General features: G+C 49.5%; 1 protein-coding gene across 2 annotated transcripts in view; it reads left to right on the top strand.

Annotated features, from left to right (window-relative positions):
* The window catches only part of OLFM2 (olfactomedin 2), a 58416-nt gene that overhangs the window by 5247 nt on the left and 39120 nt on the right, over positions 1 to 14049 (top strand). Inside the window, exon 1 of one of the 2 annotated variants that reach the window (XM_006740590.3) lies at positions 11308 to 11510. The exons of the other annotated variant lie outside the window; for it this stretch is intronic. Coding sequence (XP_006740653.1) covers positions 11376 to 11510 — 135 coding nt within the window. The 5' untranslated portion in view covers positions 11308 to 11375. Of the gene's footprint in view, positions 1 to 11307; positions 11511 to 14049 lie in introns of those variants that run through there. 2 annotated transcript variants of the gene reach the window in all.

Here is a 14049-nt window from a genome sequence, read left to right as displayed (position 1 = left end):
AAAAAAAAAAAAAAAAGAAAGCGCTTATTGAGAGTCTTCTGCATTTTGAGCCTCCCACCAGACACCAAGGTCTGCGTGACAGCATGAGCTCTTAAGGGGTGGGATAGAAGATTTAACTCCTCCAAAGCTGAGTCTGGCTGTGCTGGGAAGAAGGGGCTTGTGACAGGAGTGAGAGAACTTGTCCCGCTTTTCGGGAACTCTTGTCTGAGAACACCCATACGTCTTCATGCTGAGTGGAAGGCTGGTGCATCTCACAGCTTCACCCACCCAGGGCTCAGCCACAAACCAAGGAGAAACCAGGAAGAACAGAGAGGAGTCAGAATAGAGTCAATGAAGTCTGTGTGCAGAAGCTTATTTGTGTTGCTTCTGGGAGCCCCAGAAGGCTCTCTCGGGGCCTGTTTACTCTTACTTTACACATAGTTCTGGCCGCCCTGGACAGCTCACATGTCAGCCCTGCTTAGCAGACAGAAGACAGGGAGTCACAGCCAGAGAAGAAAGAAACCAAAAGGCAAAGTCAGTTGAAGCCACTGGATGAAATGGCAAATAGCTCCTCACCTTTTCTTTTCTTTTTCTTTCTTTTTTTTTTTTTTAAAGATTTTATTTATTTGACAGAGAGAGACACAGTGAGAGAGGGAACACAAGCAGGGGGAGTGGGAGAGGGAGAAGCAGGCTTCCCGCCGAGCAGGGAGCCCGATGTGGGGCTCGATCCCAGGACTCTGGGATCATGACCTGAGCCGAAGGCAGACGCTTAACGACTGAGCCACCCAGGCGCCCCACTCCTCACCTTTTTGACCCTGAGAAAGTCCTGGTTGTTCCCAAGAAAAATACATGGTGAACACCCATGATAAACCAGATTCTTTCTCTTCCTAACGTCTCTAGTCATTTCTATGTGAAAGACACCAAGTGAGCACATACAAGCGTGTGACACAGCCCACCGTGGAGTAGTTCTCAGGACTAAGTAAGGGTGTGTGTGTGTGTGTGTTTAAATAAAAGACTTTTTAAAATTGTGGCAAAATACACACAACATAAAATTTACCATCTTAGCTATTTTTAAAAATGTACAATTCTTGGGGATGCCTGGGTGGCTCAGTCGGTTAAACAGCTGCCTTCGGCTCTGGTCGTGATCCCAGGGTCCTGGGATCGAGTCCCACATTGGGCTCCTTGCTTAGTGGGGAGTCTTTCTGCCTCTGCCATTCCCCCCTGCTTTTGCTTGCTCTCCCCCGCCCCCGTTTCAAATAAATACATAAAATCTTTTAAAAAAAATAAAATGTACAATTCTCTCGTGTTAAGTACATTCACATAGTTGTGCGACCATCACCACAATCCATCCCCAGAACTCTGTTCATCTTGCAAAACTGAACTTCTACCTATTAAACAACCCCGCATTCCCTTCTCTCCCAGACCCCATGAACCCCCTTTCTACTTTCTGTCTCTATGCATTTGACTACTCTAGGTACTTCATATAAGTGGAATCATGCAGTATTTGTCTTTTTGTGACTGGTTTATTTCACCCAGCATCGTGTCCTCAACGCTCATCCCATGTCATGGTAGGAGTCAGCACCTCCCTCCTTTTATTTTTATTTATTTATTTGAGAGAGAGAGAGAGCATGAGCAAGGAAGAGAGGCAGAAGGAGAAGCAGGCTCCCTGCTGAGCAGAGAGCCTGATGTGGGGGCTCCATCCCAGGACCCTGGGATCATGACCTGAGCTGAAGGCAGCTGCTTAATCGACTGAGCCACCCAGGCGTCCCCATCACTTCCCTCCTTTTTAAGGCTGCACACGATTCCATTGTGTGGATGCAACACATTTTGTTTATCCATTCATCCTTCAGTGGACATTTGGGTTGCTTCCACGGCTATTGTGAATGATGCCACTGTGTACATGAGGTGCGAATATCTCTTTGAGACCTTGCTTCTAACTCTTTTGGGCATATGCCTGTAAGAGGGATTGCCGCCATATTGTTTTCCACAGTGGCCACACCATGTTACATTCCACCAAAGAACCTGGGCTCCAGGTTCTTTAATCCTCAGCGGCATTGTTGTTACTACTTGACTTTTTGACTTTAGCCCATGGGTGTGATGTGATCTCATTGTGGTTTTGATTTACACTTCGTGAAGAGTTCGTGATGTTGGGCTTCTTTTTATGTGTTTATTGTTGTTTGTATATCTTCTTTGGAGAAATGTCAAGTCTTTTGTCCATTTTAAAATCAGGTTGGTTTTCTGTTGTTTAAGTAAAAGGTGAGAGAGTGAGGGGGAGGAGGGGCAGAGGGAGAGGGAGAATCTTAAGCAGGCTCCACGCTGAGCAAGGATGTGGGGCTTGATCTCATCACCCTGAGATCATGACCTGAGCCAAAATCAAGAGTTGGACACTTAACCTACTGAGCCACCCAAGTGCCCCTAAGTAAAAGATTTTAAAGCCAGGAATGAGAGCTGGTTGGATTTGAGTGAGGGCCAGAGCCTCTGGCTATAACATGGAAGACACTGGAGTTGGGAGAGTGAAGGCATGAAGACAGCATTACCTCAGGAGTTGGCAAGGCCTGAGGCAAATTGGTGGCAGCCAGAGGCCTAGCAGGACTAACATTTGGGGAATGGAAGGAGTGAACCTCTCATTGTCTGGGATCCTTAACAAGGACAACTGTCTCCTTCCCAACCTTCTCCTGGAATTCTGAACCAGGCAGGAAAGCAGAGATGACAGCAGGGGCGTGGGGCTCCCAGACTTTCAGGGAGACAAAAGCGAGACATGTTTCAACACCATTTCCAAACACTTGCTGTCACCAAGCAAAATGCTGAAAGTAGGCACAGGCTAGAAGATTAACGCCATTTGTGTTCTGAGGCGTGCAAAGCTCTGTGTGTATGGGACATGAATTCATGCCTTGTGTGTGAATGAAAGAGGCCACAGGTCTTCTTGCAAAGGACACTTAGTTTCTCTTGGTTTGTGTTTTGTTTTTGTTTTCTTTTGGGTTTGTGTTTCTTAGCTTTTCTACTGGCAGTTTCCATTGTTTTTACCTGCTGCACATCAAACAGGGAAGGAACTTACACCTGAATTCATATATCTGAGTAAATTTTCTTCTTGACGTAAAATATATCTACCGAGAAGTGCGCAGATTATAAAGGTACAGCTCGATAAATTGTCTTGAAGTGACATGGTGTAACCAGCACCAGGTAAAGAAACAAAACTTTTCAAATATCCCGAAGTCCCCCTCATGCTTCTTCTAGCCACCTGCTCCCTAAGAGTTACCACTAAGCTAACGTCTGTCTCTCACTATGCACGGGTTTGGCCAGCTTTGTAACTTAATGAAGTCATGAGGTATGTAGTTGTGGGGGCCTGGCTGGTCTCACTTAACATTATGTTTGTAAGATGCCGCCATATTACTGTTTGGTGGTCCTTGCCCGTTTTCATCACTTTATGGCATTCCATTGTGTGACTGTACCATGAAATATTCGTTCTACTGTTTCTGGGCATTTGGGCTGGTGAAGTTTGCGGCTGACCTAAACAGTGCTGATATAAATATTCTGACACTCTGTCTTCAGCAGATGCTTGTTCGCATTTCTGCTGGATATTAGCGGAATCCTGATTCATGGCATTGGATCATAGCTGGATTAGATTTCTGTAAGCTTCTGGTCACATTTTTGTTGACCAAACAAGATGCCACCTAGTTTTATGTATGTTTCTACTTAAAAAACACCTTATTTAATATGTATTGTTGGTTGGTTAACATCAAACTCATGGCCAAAGACATTATAACTCACGCCTGAATGAAGCTTATTGACAAGATGTATTTTCTCCAAAGACATGTCACAGCCTGCTTGTACTTTGAAACACTACACAGCATTTAGCACTATGCCTGGGGGCCACTTAAAATAGTGAAATCACTAATAAAAAGCACACCAAAAAAATGTGAAAACCTTGGCACCAAATAACCAGTGGAAAAGATGCTTGTTTACAGTTATAAGAGCTGAAACAAGAAGGCAGAACATGGTTGTGTTGGACCTCAGTTGGGAATCTGCGGGTTGGTGACTCCATTCTTTTTTTTTTTTTTGCCACTGCATGCATGTCCATGAATGACCACAAAAGCCCCATGAATATTGATTTTGGGGTTACAAATAAATCACAGTGAGTTGGCGAGTTTGCCAATATGGAATCCACAAATAATGAGACTCCACTGTATGTACCGAGGAGCAGAATTGCTGAGTTGTAGGGGAGGAATATATTGAGCTTTAGGAGATGCTGCCAGTCTTCCAAAGTCTCAAAGACTCTTCCGTTTTCCCATTTACTCATCCACCGGTAGTATTTGAGCATTCCAGCTGCTCCGCATCGTGACCAGCCCTTGGTGGTGTCTTTCCTTTTTCCTTTAGATATTCCAGTGGGTGTGTAGTGGTAGCCTGTTTTGGATTTAATTTGCATTTCCTGATGATTAATATTACATACCTTTTCACATGTTTATTGACACTTAGTGTTCCATTTTGTGAAATGCTCTATTCTGCTGCCTGCCTTTTTCTTACTGATTTGTAGGAATATATGTGTGCCTGTGTATCCAGATTTTACATCTGTATCTGCATCTATCTATACAGATCTCATATAGATTAAATAAGATATGAGTTCTCTGTTGGACATAAGGATTGTGAATATCTTCTCCCACTCGGTGGCTTGTCTTTTCATTCTCTTAATGGAGTCTTTGATCAATAGACCTTCTTAATTTTAATGTAGTTCAAATAATATTTTTCCCCTTTTAAGGTTAGTGCTTGTTAGGGCCCAGTTTTAGAAATCTTTGCCTACCCTCAGAGTAATGAAGATGTTCTTCTATATTTTCTTCTAAAAGATTTATTGTTTACCTTTCATATTTAGATGTACAATCCATCTGGAATTGATTTTTGCATAGGATATGAGGTAGGGATCATTTATTCTTTCCCCTGTGAATAGACCCAGTTGACCAAGCACCATGTAGACTCTGGAGCCTGACCATCTGGGATTGTATCCTGGAGGCCTTCGGGAAATTTCTTAGCATCTCTGTGCCTCTGTTTCCTCATTTTAAAAAATGGGAATTGTAATCCTATCTACTTCTACTCAGTGATAGTCTGAGGGTTAAGTGAGTTATTATAAGTACATTGCTGCTAATGATACCTAGCATGGGATAGGTACTCAGTAAACATTAGCAACCATGGTTATTATTTCTGACAGTTGTCAACTTTTTCCCTCCAGAGAATTTTCAGGTCAGGGAAAAACCATTTCTTTCCATGGCTCCTGGTCATGGCGCATTCAGGTTGCTCTAACAGAATACCATGGACTGAGTGGCTCATAAACAACAGACATGTATATCTCACAGTTCTGGAGGCTGGGAAGTCCAAGATCAGAGTGCTGGCAGATTGGGTGTTTTCTCACTGTTTTCTTCTATAGTGGAAGGGAGACAGAGCTCTCCGAGCTCTCTTTTATAAGGACACTAACCTGTTCATGAGGGTGGAGCCACCCTCCCAAAGGCCTCATCTCCAAATACCATCACATTGGGGATTAGGTTTCAACATAGGAATTTGGGGGGGGGGGCGGCGGGGCACAAACTTTCAACCTAAGGCACTCCCTAACACAATGCTTAAAGTGATGATGGTGATGGGAAAGAAGGGATACTTTTTTGGGGCGCCTGGCTGGCTCAGTTGGAGGAGTGTGTGACTCTTGATCTCAGGGTTGTGAGTTTGAGCCCCACATTGGGTGTAGGGATGACTTAAATAAATAAATATTAGGGGCGCCTGGGTGGTGCAGTTGGTTGAGTCTGACTCTTGGTTTTGGCTCAGGTCGTGATCTCAGGGTTGTGAGAGTCTACTTAAGACTCTCCTTCTTCCCCTACCCCCTCTCTAAAATAAATAAATAAATCTTAAAAAAATATATGTATATATGAAAGAAGGGATACTTTCTGGAGACATTTCTGCATCAAGATCAGCGGGCATTGGTGCTGGTTTGGATGGAGTAGGGAAGGAGAAGGAAGTAAAGGGGAGCACAATCTGTAGTTCCTAACTGAGGGTACATCTGGGCCAGGACCAGGGGGAGGCAAGCAAGGAAACTGGGGCACAAAATTTAAGGACTCATTCTCACATCAGTTCATTGCAGGGCACCTCAGGGGAGGGGGCTTGAAGGGAAAATTTAAGAATGCCCCCCCTTAACAGTTTTGTTGAGGTATAATTTACATGCCATAAAATCTACCTGTTTAAGTGTGCAATTCAGTGACTTTTTAGTAAATTTACAGAGTTGTGCAAACATCACCCCAATCCAGTTTTAGGACATTTCCATCACCCCCAGAAGATCCCTCGTGCCCATTTGCAGTCCATCCCCACACCCACCCTCAGTTCCAGGCAATCACTAATCTAATTTCTGTCTCTATTGGTTTGCCTTTTCTGGACATTTTGTATAGATGGAATCATACAAAATGTGGCCTTTTTAAAAAAGATTTTATTTATTTGAGAGAGAGGGCAGGAGCTGGGCGAGGGGCAGAGGGCGAGGGAGAGGGAGAAGCAGACACCCCCTGAGCAGGGAGCCCAACATGGGGCTCAAAGCCAGGACCCTGGGATCACAACCTGAGCTGAAGGCAGATGTTTAACTGACTGAGCACCTAGGCGCCCCAAAATGTGGCCTTTTGTATCTGGTTTCTTTCACTTAGCAAAATATTCTCAAGGTTCATCCATGTTGTAGCATATATCTACAGTTTATTCCTTTTTATTGCTGAATAACATTCCCTTTTATGGATGTACCACAATTTGTTTATCCATTTGCTAGTTGATGGGCATTTGGATGGTTTCATTCATGATGAAAAATTTTGGCTTGAATATTCACATACAAGTCTTGCAATGGACATATTTATCTCGGGTAGATGGAACTGTTGGGTCTTATGGTAAGTTTCTGTTTAACCTTTTTAAAAAAGATTTTATTTATTTATTTATTTATTTATTTATTTATTATTTATTTATTTTAGAGAGAGAGTGCGAGTGGGGGGCGGTGAGGGAGGAGGAAGAGGGAAAGAGGGAAGAATCTCAAGCAGACTCCATGCTGAGTATGAAGCCCAACACAGGGCTCTATCTCATGACCCTGAGATCATGACTTGAGCCAAAACCAAGAGTCAAGTGATCAACCAACTGAGCCACCCAGGCACCCCTGTCTAACTTTTTAAGAAAGGGCTAAATTGTTTCTCAAAGTGGTTGCAACATTTTTTATTCCCACTAGCAATAGGTTCCCATTTCTCTACATCATCACCAGCACTGCCTGTCTTTCTGATTGAGGTTGTTCTGGTGGGCATCATGTGCTGTGAGTCCTGGAAAACACAAGTGGGAATGTCCAAGAAGCAGATGGGCATAGGGGTCTGAACTCCAGCTGGAGATCTGAGCTGTAGATATACCTTTGGGAACCTCAGCTGTAGATTCATTTAGTCACTAATCAACAACATTTTTTGAATACCTACTATGTGCCAAGCACTAAGTTCTAAGCCCTGGGGTTTCGGCTGTGAAAAATACAGCCAGGTAGGTACCCTTGTGAACTTGAAAGTCTAGTGGAGGAGACAGACCATAAACAAATAAAAGTAATGTCAGTCACATAGGGATAAATGCTGTTTGAGAAAATAGAGCAGAGTGAGGGACAGAGAGTGGTGGGGGCTGGTATCATCAGTGAAGTGGCCAGGGAAGGTCCTTCAGACATGATGACCATATCACTCAGAGTTCAGTTAGGGAAAAAAACCACTCTAGGTGTTTCAGAGAGGGAATTTAATACAGGGAATTGGTTAAGCATAAGATGGAAGAGTCGAGAAGCCAAGCTGATGGGATGATCAGGGAATCCAGCAAAAACCACAGTACAAAGCTGCTTGAGGGACCTGACAAATGGGTGTTGTGATGAGGAGGGGGCTCTTGTGTGGGAGCTGGGACCATGGGGGAGATGTAGCCACCATCTGAATGCATCACAACCCCAAGCAGAAAGAGCGGGGAGAAATACCCTGGATCCTCCCTTCCTTCCCACCCTCCAGTCTCCTTCCAGTGCCTCCCATTGGATAAACCTAACAGGATGCCAATGTGTAAGGGAACCTGGGAAATGTAGTTTTCTGGAGAAAGGTAGGGCATGCCTCTGACCTACACAGTGATAAAGCAGAGATATAAATGAAGTAAAGGAACAGCTATATGTGTATCTGTGGTAATAGTTCTGGGGGGGTGCCTGCGTGGCTCAGTTGGTTAAGCGTCCAGCTCTTGATTTTGGCTCAGGTCATGATCACAGGGTCCTGGGATGCAGCCCTGCATCGGGCTCCAAGTTCAGTGGGGAGTCTGCTTGAGGATTCTCTCTCTCTCCTGCTGCCTCTCCCCCCACGCGCATGCACGTGCTTTCTCTCAGATAAATTAATAAATCTTAAAAAAAAAAAGTGGGGGCGCCTGGGTGGCTCAGTTGGTTAAGTGACTGCCTTTGGCTCAGATCATGATCCTGGAGTCCCTGGATCGAGTCCCGCATCGGGCTCCCTGCTCAGCAAGGAGCCTGCTTCTCCCTCTAACCCTCCCCCCTCTCATGTACTCTCTCTCTCTCTCTCTCTCATTCTCGCTCTCTCAAATAAACAAATAAATCTTTAAAAAAAAAAAGTGTTCTGGGTAGAGTGGACAGCAATGCACAGCAAGTACAAAGGTCCTGAGGTGGGAATGTGCCAGACAGAACCAAAACCTTGGGAGTGGGTGTCATGGTCCAGGCACAGTATACAGAACGAGACAAGTGGGGACTCAGGGCAAAACCCTGTGAGACATAGACATTTCGGGAGAAGGCAGGAGACAGTGATGATGCAGCCAGAGAGGTGGGAGTGGAACTAGGAAATGATAAGGTGTCTCTGAAATCAAAAGAGAAATTACTTTCGAGAAAGAGGGAATGATCCATGAAGACTAACCTGTGGGGTAACTAAATGAGGGCTCATGTGAGGCTGTGGAACAGGCACATTGGAAGGTCACTGCTGCCTTTGGTGAGAGGAGTTTGGAAGCATTGAGGAGGTAGGAGGTGAGGCAGTAGAGACAGCAAATGCAGATGTGAGTGTAGACCACTCCTTGGAGGAGTTTGACTGGAAGGAGCTAGGGCAGTTTCCCACAGCACCGATGGTGAGAGAATGAAAGAGTATCAGTGGGTTCAAAATTCTCTAAGCTAGGACACCTTGGAGCCCAGTGGTTTTGCAGTCTGAAATCAGACAGACCTGGGTTAAAATCCCGAGCCCCTATTTACCTGCTGGGTCACCCTGAGTTGGTCCCCTCTCCTCTCTGAGCCCAGTTTCTTCACCTGCAAATAGGGATGTTGCTGTACTTTTCATGGGAGGTTGCAGCTGGTGCTCAGCCAGCACATTTGCAAAGTGTTCAGCACTTGTAAATGCAAGCTGTAGTACAAGGAGGCAAGGACTCATCTCATTTTTTAAAGCTTATCATCAGTCGCAAATAATAACAATGGCAGCTACTATTTATGAAATGCTTAGCGTGTCCCAGACACCCTGCAAAGTACTTTATAAGCACATCACCCACTCTCCCAGACACACGCATGCTCTCCCAGCTCACTCTGCTCCAACCACACTGGCCTGTTCCTTGAACACTTATGTTCCTGCCTCAGAGCCTTTGCACTTGCTGTTCTCTTCGTCAGTAACTCTTCCCTCAGATATCCAAATGGCTCCCTCCCTCACCTTCTTCAGGTCTCTGCCCAAATATCACTCTCCAACCATCCTAAAGTTTACTCTCCTACTTAGTCTGGATGCCCCTTCCTCCCCATAGCCTATGTATTTTACTCCCCCCACCCCCCGTCTGTCTTGCCCCATATAATTTTCAGCTCCACAAAGGCATTTTTATCTGTTGTTCACAGTGCGTTGCACACAGTAGATGTTCAATAAATCTTTAACTTGATTCTCAGGACACCTAAGCCCTTTACACATATTCGGTACATGGGTCCTCACAACCACTCACATTGCAGATGAGGAAACTGAGGCAGAGAGGTCTTTGCTGGGGGTCACCAGGGTCAGCACCTGCCTCTCGGTGTTAAGCTCAGAAAAAAGGGCAGTTCAAGACCCCTACCGCCCTGTCCAGCGCTTCCTCCTCGGCGGCGAGCCCTCGGCTAGCGGCCACGGCCAGGAAAGGCCTGAGTCATCGCCGCCTCCAGACGGCGGCGGCCGCGGGCTGCGGGCGGCGGCGGCGGCGGCGGCGGCGGCGGCGGCCGGGGCGGCAGCGCGAGGTGATGCGGGGACGCCGGGAGGGGGCGTGAGTGCAGGGAAATCGGAGGATATTAAAACCCGCCGGGGGCTCCTCCCCGCCGCCTCGCCACCTCCGCCGCCGGCTGGTGCGTGGGTGGGTGGGGGGCTGCTCTGCACTCCCCCGCCGGGCAGGGGCGGACCCCGAGCCCTGGGGCCCGGAGGAAGGTCCGAAGTGTCAGTTCCCCGCCCCCACCCCAAGTTCGAGTTGTGAGTGGAGACCCGCCTGGGACTAGTCTGCAAAAGGCTGGCCCCTCCGTCTCAGCCGCCCCGGGTTACGATGCGCCCCTCGGTGTAGTGGGAAATCCTCCCGGCTGCCCGGGTGACCCCCCCACACTGCCGCACCGTCATCCAAGCAGTCGCGTCTACTGGCTCTAGACCCGCCACTCTGGGCTTCCCTGGTCCCGAAACCACAGGGGGTCCCCAGAGTGGTATCGGGGAAGTCTCTTCCCCTAGGGAAAGGAGACCCTGTGCTGCCCGGTTCAGGGGTGCCCACGGGTCTAGCCCCCACGGCCCCCGACGCCTGCGCTCCCGGGTTCCAGAGAGCCGGGGTCGGTGTCCTAACCGTAGGAGGGTGGGGGCTTGCGACTCCGGCCCCCTGCCAGCTTCGGGTGGTCCGCGTGCGGCGGCCGCCCACTGAGCCCGGGGGGCTGTCGAAGGCCTAGGGCTCCGAAAGGGGCTGTGCGCGGAGGGTGGCCCGGGAGTGCCGGGGGAGGGGGGTAGCGGGAACACCGCTGGGGGGCGGGGCTGGGAATACCGCGGCGGTGGGGGTGGGGCAGGTGGGGAACGCCACCGCAGGGGGCCCTCACCCAGGGGGGCGGTCCCCGCGGGGCGGCGGTGGGGCCTGGGGAGGGGGGGCAGTCTGGGCGCCCCCCGCCCCCGCCGGGCTCCGGGCCGGAGCCGTGACGTCACGGCGGCTGGAAGTGCCCGGCGCGGAGGCGCGGGAGGGGGTGGGGGGCCGAGCCGGCGCTTTATAAGCGGAGCCCGCCAGGCGCGCCGAGCCGCAGCCCGCGTCCGCGAGCCCCCCTGCCGGCCCCGGTCCCGGCCCCCAGCTTGCGCTCGCGCCCCCGGGGCGGCTGGGTGGCGAGGGACCGAGCGCCAGGCGGCGGGCCGGAGAAGGGACGCGCGGCGGGCGGCCGCGGGGCATGAGGCGGGGGCGCGATGTCAGTGCCGCTGCTCAAGATCGGGGCCGTGCTGAGCACCATGGCCATGGTCACCAACTGGATGTCGCAGACGCTGCCCTCGCTCGTGGGGCTCAACGGCACCGTGTCCCGTGCGGGCGCCTCCGAGAAAATCGTGAGTGGCCGCCGCGCGGGGGGCACTCCCGGGGGGCGTGGTGCCCGCGCCGCCGCCGCCGCAGCCCCCGGGGGCCCCCGCCCCCCAGCTTCCCTGCGCGCCTGGTCGGGGGGGCGCCCTCCCGGGGCTGGGGGCTGGACGCGGAGGAGCCCCGGGATCCCGATCCCCTCCCCGCGCCGTTTATTCTTGTTATTATTATTACTGCTTCTCATTATTAGTGAGCAGTGTCCGAGGGGCAACAATGTACTAGGCTCGCTCGGCTCCCCGCGCAGGCGGCAAGGGCTGCGCAACTGAGCCCGGTCCCGCTGAGTGGGGCGGAGCGGGAGGGTAGATTCGGAGGGCTGGAAGGGACGTTGCCTCTGAATGGGGGAACCACGGGGTCTCCGAGCGTCTCCACCTTCGGGATCGCTGCCTGTCTGTGTATCTCTGAGTCGTCCCGTCTGTCTCTCTTTTTCTCTCCGTCTCTATCTGTTCTTTCCCCTCTGGTTTGCTTCTCTCTGTCTCTCCCTGTCTTTGTCTCTATCTCTGTTGCACTGTCTCTGACTTTGTATCTCTTTTGGTCTGTCTTTTTCTCTCCCCTGCAGCCCCCCCCCCCGCCCCGCCCCAGCATCTCCTTCCTGGTTACCTGCTTCACCATGTGCTGAATATTTATTCCCAGAACTCGCTCTCTCTAGGAGGCAGATGGCTCTCAAGACTGGGCAGGGGCAAGGGCCGGCCCGGTCCCCAGAAGCACAGGATTGCCCCTTCCCTCATCCCATCCTATCCTCCTCTATCACCTTCATCCTCCAGCTCCTCTTGCCACAGAGCTTTTTTGGGGAGGGGGCAGGGAGACTCAATCATGATCAATAACAGTGTTCCTGGTGTCCTGGGGAAAGGGGAGAAGGCAGCCTCCACTGCAAACTTCCCTCGGTCTCCTCAAGATATGGCCCTCCCTTCCCATCTTTTCCCCTCTTCAATCTGTTTGCGGGACTCCTCCCAATAGGTGCATGGAGCTCCCTCTCCTGCTCAATGTTTCCCTAACTTCACCAGCTCCCTTGTTCAGCCTCCAGTGGCCACCACACCACTTCTTTCTTTCTCCTTGCTGAAAGGAAAAGAAGTCTTTGCTCCCAAGGGTGGGAGGCAAGTGGAGGGGGGCGGGGAATGCCAAGCACTGTGCCCAGGCTTTGTCCCACCCCTGGGGGGAAATGGTATTGGGCTTGGCACTGGTGAGGGCTTTCAGTCCAAATTCTCAAACTTGAAGATAATATGTGAAACAATGTCTTTCTGCATGTCTGTCACATCGAGTGATATGATTCGAGTATATTCTGGTGTGTTTATCTAGGCATGAGTTTTGGTGCGTAAATGGGGTTGGGTGTGAATTGAGGGAGAAAGATTATGAGCTTTGCCAACATGAGGGTCCAAGTGTATCTTCCTGTGTGTGAAGGTATGTCCCCAAATGAGTGTGAGTGTGTCCGGGTGTGGATGTGTCTAAGTGTATATCTGCAGTTCTATGTCCCTGACTGTGGGCTTGTGTGTGTTAAATGATTGCATGTGCACATATGAGTTTGTGACAGCCTTTTAGCTCTTGCCTTCTGAGGGGGAAGAGAGATTGAAATCAGAAGCCACATTCCCCTCCCCCACCCTCACAGAGTGTGAGTTTGTGTAAATGTGTGCATGTAATATGTATAGCATATGGTGTGTGGGGAAGGTGTACATAAGTGTGGAAGAGTATGTCTCTGAGTTATGATTTTGTTTGTGCTACTATGTACGTGTGTGTTTGTGTGCATGTAAGTGTAGACATGTATGTCTTCAGAAGTGTGTGTGCATATGTGTGTATCTATGAATGGTGTGTGTGCCTACCTTGTATACATGTGGGTGGATTCCTGTGTGAACCATGTGTTTTCTGTAAGTGTGTGTACATGTACATGTACCCAAACAGAACTGGTCTCCATTCTGACCCATCTGTAGCTAATAGGACCACAATCTAGTGCTACCATGAAATTACCTGCTGAAAGCTAGTATTTCTTTCATCCCTGATCCCCATCCCATCCCTCAGTCTCACTAAGCCTTGCACAAGGACTCTGTGGAGTGAGATGCCAGGAGACTTAGGATAGGACCTGAAGGGGAACTGTCACGAGAGAGTGCTCTAGAAATGGTCTTGGGAGTCTGGTAGACCAAGGTTGGGATCCACTCTCCCCCACCTTGCTCTATGACTTGCTCTTGACTCTGGGCGCCAGTGAGTTCACCACTCTGAGCTGTGGTTTCCTCATATATAAAATGGGAATGATAATTCCTACCTCACAGAACTGTTGTGAGTAACAGAGATCTATAGTCCAGCTCCCCACTCATCTGTGCTTCCATCTGTTTCTCCACGATCCATCCATCCATCTCTTTATCCTCCCATTCATCTCTCCATCCACCTCTCCATCCGTCTCTTCAGCCAACCATTATCCATCCTCTATCTCTCCACCTCTCCTTCCATGCATCCATCCCTCCATCCATCCATCTCTCTATCCATCCATCATCCACCAATCACTTCGTCTATCCTTTATATATCCAT

Source organism: Leptonychotes weddellii, chromosome 1 (assembly GCF_054177405.1).
Source record: "Leptonychotes weddellii isolate Sample4059 chromosome 1, ASM5417740v2, whole genome shotgun sequence".
NCBI lineage: Eukaryota > Metazoa > Chordata > Mammalia > Carnivora > Phocidae > Leptonychotes > Leptonychotes weddellii.
Note: the sequence above shows the minus strand (reverse complement) of the source record. Positions and strands in the feature narration are given on the sequence as shown.